The following is a 6,000-nucleotide window of genomic DNA, read 5'->3' on the forward strand; positions in this document are numbered from 1 at the left end:
TACTTGCGGTCAAGGGGTCTTGAACTTAGACACGTGGAGGAACCCCCCACAACAACCAGGTTCGAAATTCCGTCCAAAGGACGGAACACAGAAACCTAAGCAGTTTTACAACGTTGTGTTGTCCTTTCCTATTTTATGGCAAAGAGCGGTTCAAAGATGCGTTCTGACTTGTGATTAATTGGTCCGGCTCCATTTTAAATTTCAGGCTTCAAAGTCTCGATACACATAAAAAAATCCACCAACCGCCTCATGTGAAAACTTGACACACTTTCTGCATAGTCCAAGCAAACTTGCGTATTCCATGCACATGGAACTTTGAAAAAAATGTAATAATTTAATATATATATATATATATATCAAAACCCGATACCATTGTCAAAAAAACCCACTAGGTCTTGTTAGTCAAGAGATGAATAGTTAGTGGTGCATTGGCTCTCCACCTAACTATTGACTCACGGTCATGCATTCTATCCAATATTTGTGGTCAAATCATATCCGTAAGTTGCCGACAGACAACTTGGAACTCGTGAGAAATATATAGCGCCCTTCATCAAGCCTTCCCAGAATAGATTTCCCACATTTCTATGTTCAATTCTATTTCGAGTCCATGTTTTCACGGTTTGCAAAATCTTCAGTTTTATTCCATTTGTTAGTACTGAACTTGTGGTTGCAGTGACACAAAAAGTCTGCTTTCTCCTATATATCATTCTCAAATTCAGCTATTAGGGTTGAAGAACCTGTTTTACAAATTACAAGTACTATATATAAAAGGGAGGTAAGGTTTCTCGGAGGCCTTGGAACTATTGCAGTTTCGTCCCTGTTGCTTTGCTAAAGATGGATCCAAAGAACACAACCAGAAAGCCCCATATAGTATGTGTACCATTCCCAGCACAAGGGCATGTGATTCCCATGATGCAACTAGCCAAGCTTCTACACTCGAAAGGCTTCTGCATCACCTTTGTCAACACCGAGTTCAATCATAGGCGCTTGGTTCGGAGCAAAGGAGAGGACTGGGCTAAGGGCTTTGATGATTTCTGGTTCGAAACAATATCAGATGGATTGCCACCGTCCAATCCTGATGCCACCCAAAATCCCACTATGCTCTGTTACCACGTTCCAAAGCACTGTTTGGCTCCGTTTCGACATCTGTTAGCTAAGCTGAATTCATCGCCAGAAGTGCCTCCAGTTACATGCATAATTGCAGATGGGATTATGAGTTTTGCGTTGAAGGCTGCGGAAGAGCTGGGTATACCTGAGGTTCAGTTCTGGACTGCCTCAGCTTGTGGCTTCATGGCATATCTGCATCACGCTGAACTCATTCAGAGAGGCATTTTCCCATTCAAAGGTAGCGTTTCTTTTCTCTTCCTTTTATCTTTTAAGCTCATTTGTAAAACTCTTCCCTCAGTTACAGCACTTGCATTCATCTTCTAACAATGAAATCTTTGGTGTGCCAGATGAAAACTTCATGAGCGATGGCACTCTTGACACACGTGTAGATTGGATACCAGGCATGAGAAACATTAGGCTGAAAGACCTCCCAAGCTTCATTAGAACCACAGACCCAAATCATATCATGTTCCATTTTGCGCGTACGGAAACACAAAATTGCTTAAAAGCCTCAGCAATCATCTTCAACACTTTCGACGCCTTTGAACATGAAGTGTTAGAAGCAATCGCCTCCAAGTTCCCTCACATTTACACCATAGGCCCGCTTTCGTTGCTCAGCTCCTTCATGCCCAAAAGCCAATTGACTTCGTTTAGGCCCAACTTGTGGGCGGACGATTCGGCATGCCTTGAATGGCTTGATCAAAGAGCACCCAACTCAGTTATTTATGCGAATTACGGGAGCGTGACGGTGATGTCTGATCAGCACTTGAAGGAGTTTGCATGGGGGCTTGCAAACAGCCACTACTCATTTCTATGGATTGTTCGACCCGATGTCGTAATGGGGGATTCCGCAGTTTTGCCTGAAGAATTTCTCGAGGAGACTAAGGGTAGAGGATTGCTAGCGAGTTGGTGTCCACAAGAACAAGTGCTCTCTCACCCATCCGTGGCTGTTTTTCTGACACATTGCGGGTGGAATTCCATGATGGAAACTATATGTGCAGGTGTACCTGTGATTTGTTGGCCATTCTTTGCAGAGCAACAAACAAATTGTCGATATGCATGTACAGAGTGGGGGATTGGTATGGAAGTTAATCATGATGTAGAGCGCCATGACATTGAAGCCCTTGTTAAGGAAATGATGGAAGGGGAAAGGGGGAAGGAAATGAAGAAAAATGCCATGGAATGGAAGAAGAAAGCAGAAGAAGCTACTGGTGTTGGTAGTTCACATTGCAATAACTTCGACAGATTTATCAAGAGGCTATCCACCATGGATGCTAAAAAATAAACCAAGTGGCGGCAAGGCAACATAGCAGCAGTTTGAAGTCACAAGTCACAGCCATCTTTGCCATTATCTACATATCTGTTGATTTTATGAACAATTAGTAGAATTAAAATGAAGTTTCCCATCTTTTTCATTTTGCTTACAGAATAATTGCCCTTCTGCAAAAAGACCCCATTGTTAGTTTTTTAATGTCGCCCACGTGGCATATTTTGTTATTAATTCTCTTTTATTTATTTTAAAAGATAATCATGGTGTGACGTGGGCTTATTAATTACCTTTTATTTAATTTAAAGGACAATTATGGTCAATAACATCTTTTATTTAATTCAAAAGACAATAATCATGATTTGCCGTGTGCTTATTAACTACCTTTTACTTAATTTAAAGGATAATTATGATCAATAATATTTAAATACTAAAATTCTACTCATCAATTGAAGGCAAGGATGAAAGTTTCCATTTTTTTCGCCGAAATTTCGGGTTTCGGTGGCCGGCGATACGAAAGAGGGGGGGGGGAAATGTCGATGAGAGATTTCGCCAAATTTCGGTTAAAATCGGCGTAAAAATCGCCGAAAAATGGAAGCAGGCGAAATCTTCCAAAAATCGCCGGATACTGCAATTTATCGGCGAATTTTCGGTTTGTATCGCCGATTTTATTTCCGAATTTCGGGAAATTTCCCGATATTTCCTACCAGTCCAGCCCGCGCACAGGATACAAAATCTGATCATGATTTGCAGGCAATGTGTTTTTTAGCCTGGCTCAAAAATCGTGGATTTAGGGTTCGTGAAATTTAAATCCAATGGCACAAAAGCAAAGCGACCCCTAGAACAGATCCAGAAAACACAGGAAGCAAAAAAAAAAAAAGCAATCTTTCTGGTTTTCCTTGGGGGTTTTGCATGGATTTTCTAGGAAATCAAACGAGGATGAACTTTCCCGGAAAACGAATGGGGGATGGATTTTCTTGGGAATCAAACGGGGTTGCAGAAAAATAAAAATAAATAACAATATTAGATTAGTACCTGGGAGGATTGAAAGTGGTAGAGGAAAATAGGGCCTTTTTAGGGATTCTCTCGTCTAGGGCAACTTCAGAAATGGGCTTCTTGATGCCCGAGTGAGAGAAGTGGGTGGCCCTTTTTATTTTTAGATTTAGTAGAGATTAAAAAGGAAGAAGAAGGAAACATATCATGAGAAGAATTTTCCACTCTCTATATATAAATAATTATTAATTATCCATCTTTATTTTGATTAAAGTATCGTGAATTAAAATTTCGATTTTTATCGATGATATTTTATAAATTAAAATTAATTTAATAAGATAAATTATTAATAATTTTAATTATTTAAATAAATTAATGTTAATAAAAAAAAGTTATTACCACATATTTTTAATAAAATTTTATAAATTAAATCCCAAATAAAATATTTTATTAATATTTCAATTTGGACCCTTGTGCATCTGAGGGTCCAAATTGAAACTGGATGTGATCCAATGGTCAGAATTGAACCTCAAGCTATGTAATAATATGTATAAATTATTGATATTTACTAAAATAAGTTTTTCATGAAACTTCATAATGAGTGTATAAGTACAACTAATATAATATAATTATGTATAATATCGCAAATAGTATTATATATATCTATATATATCAAATTCTTTCACCAAAACAACTTTAAATTGTCTATTATACTTTTAATTATATTAATACAAGGTTTTTTTTCACATTTCCATGAGTTTTGATCAATTTTTTGCTTACAAAATTTTTTTTTCAAAATATTCATCGATATTTCTCCGATACATCCATAAAATCAAGTTACTAATATATCCATGATTACCGATATTTTCATCCTTGATTGAAGGAACATGATCGGAAATATTTTACCATTTCTCTACCCATATATATATATATATATATATATATTACAAAGGAATATCAAACTAAAGCAATCAGATAAACCAAGATATGTTTGATTACTATTTTTTAAAATTATTGTGAGGAATAGTTTTTATGTTTTCAAAAAAAAAAATGTATTTGAGAACTGAATTCTGAAAAATAGTTTTTATTCTAAAAAAAACTTGTTTGATTGAGTTAATAAAAAGGTTTTTTATAATAAGTAAAATAAAAAATATATTTGAAAGTTATTTTTTAATTAATAAACTATTTTCTTCTATTAACTTGATATTATAAATATATAAATAATTTTCATATACACAATTTATTTAAATTAAAAAAAATATTTAATTTTGAAATTTTTACACCAATTATAATTTTCTTAAATAAATGATGACTTTGTCATCATGTGTAAATATATTAATTTCAATAATTTAAGGAAAAAGAAAGGGTTTGCAAGTGGGGGTGTGATGGTTGGGTGGAGCTCACTTTTGTGGAAACACAAAAAACAACTAAAAAAATACAAAAATAAGGAAAAGAAAATATGAAAAACAATATATTCTTGAAACAATGAAAACATTTTTTTATTTTTCTCAAAAAAAATGGTTTTTGAGAATACAAAAAAAACAAAAAACAAAAACACATCTGCTTCCCCAAACAAGTTTTTTTGTTTTCAAAAACAAAAAATAGTTCTTGAAAATAGGAACCAAACAGGCCTCAAATCTTCTCTAATTTGTTTTCTTTACAAGAAATTTCTCTCATGCATTAAGATATGTTTTTTTTATTGTTTTTTTTATAAAAATCCCAAATTTCTAAGATTTGGAATTAGGGTTATGGTTGTTCCGTAAAAATTAGAGTTATGATTATTTTATAGGAATTAAGGTTAATCATTGTTCTGCATAGATAAAAGAAACTCTAATATCAATTTCTAAATGTCATTAATTTTTCAAAAAAATAAAAAATGAAACTTTAAATGCTAATAACTCTTGAGGATATATATGATAGCATATTGCAATAACTCATTTTGTGAAAAGTGATACACATCTCAGTTATTTATTTTTTTTTTTTTTGGATGTGTTTTTGTGAAAACTCAAAACTACGTCTTGCACAAAAAAAGTAATTTATATTTGATACAGAATTCCATTTGAAAAACTAGGAAATTGATACTCACGGTTTAAAATTTAAAATTTATCTAAATAAAAAAGAAATACAACAACAGACCAAAAACTGATTATGATGTGGATATTTATTTAGATAAATATAGAGTAATTAGCGGAACAAACGTCGGGGTGGTGGCGCAGTTGGCTAGCGCGTAGGTCTCATAGCTTCGAGTGATCCTGAGGTCGAGAGTTCGAGCCTCTCTCACCCCAGACTTTTTCGATATTGTTTTTACAATACCCGCCACTCATTTCACTCTTTATACCCCACTTTTTTTTAAAAAAAAATTTTAATACCCATCATTCATTCACCATTTACACCATCATATATAAACCATCATTTATTTAATATAAATTCATTATATATATAGATAGATATATAATATGAACCATTTATTCCTTACCATATATTACTCCTTAAACTACTCCAAGATTTTATTCCTCATAGGCAGAAATTAGTTTTAGTGTTTTTCTTTTCTATTTGATTGGTATCTTTCATCACCAGGTAAACCATCCATAGTTGTCTCATCAGTAATCAGGGGATAAGTCTTTTTGTTTGTA

The 6,000-nt window shown here is 34.0% G+C and overlaps 1 protein-coding gene and 1 non-coding gene across 2 annotated transcripts; both read left to right on the top strand.

Moving 5' to 3' along the window:
• The first annotated feature begins 467 nt into the window (after positions 1–467).
• On the top strand, positions 468–2,635 carry LOC117917443 (linamarin synthase 2-like). Its single transcript, XM_034833731.1, has 2 exons — positions 468–1,345; positions 1,455–2,635. The coding sequence occupies exons 1-2, from the start codon at positions 835–837 to the stop codon at positions 2,390–2,392; spliced, it is 1,449 nt and encodes a 482-aa protein (XP_034689622.1). The 5' UTR covers positions 468–834; the 3' UTR covers positions 2,393–2,635.
• Positions 2,636–5,568: 2,933 nt separating this feature from the next.
• Positions 5,569–5,652, top strand: TRNAM-CAU. Its single transcript is given in 2 exon segments — positions 5,569–5,606; positions 5,617–5,652. It is a non-coding gene; the product is annotated as a tRNA-Met (tRNA).
• The last annotated feature ends 348 nt before the right edge of the window (positions 5,653–6,000 follow it).

This window comes from Vitis riparia, chromosome 7 (genome assembly GCF_004353265.1).
Source record: "Vitis riparia cultivar Riparia Gloire de Montpellier isolate 1030 chromosome 7, EGFV_Vit.rip_1.0, whole genome shotgun sequence".
NCBI classification, from domain to species: Eukaryota; Viridiplantae; Streptophyta; class Magnoliopsida; order Vitales; family Vitaceae; genus Vitis; species Vitis riparia.

What these genes read in the sequence shown, in the direction of transcription:
- LOC117917443 (XM_034833731.1), top strand. Translation starts at nt 835, where the DNA reads ATGGATCCAAAGAACACAACCAGAAAGCCCCATATAGTATGTGTACCA. An exon ending in AGGCATTTTCCCATTCAAAG is followed by an intron (nt 1,346 to 1,454) that starts GTAGCGTTTCTT and finishes TTGGTGTGCCAG; the next exon opens with ATGAAAACTTCATGAGCGAT.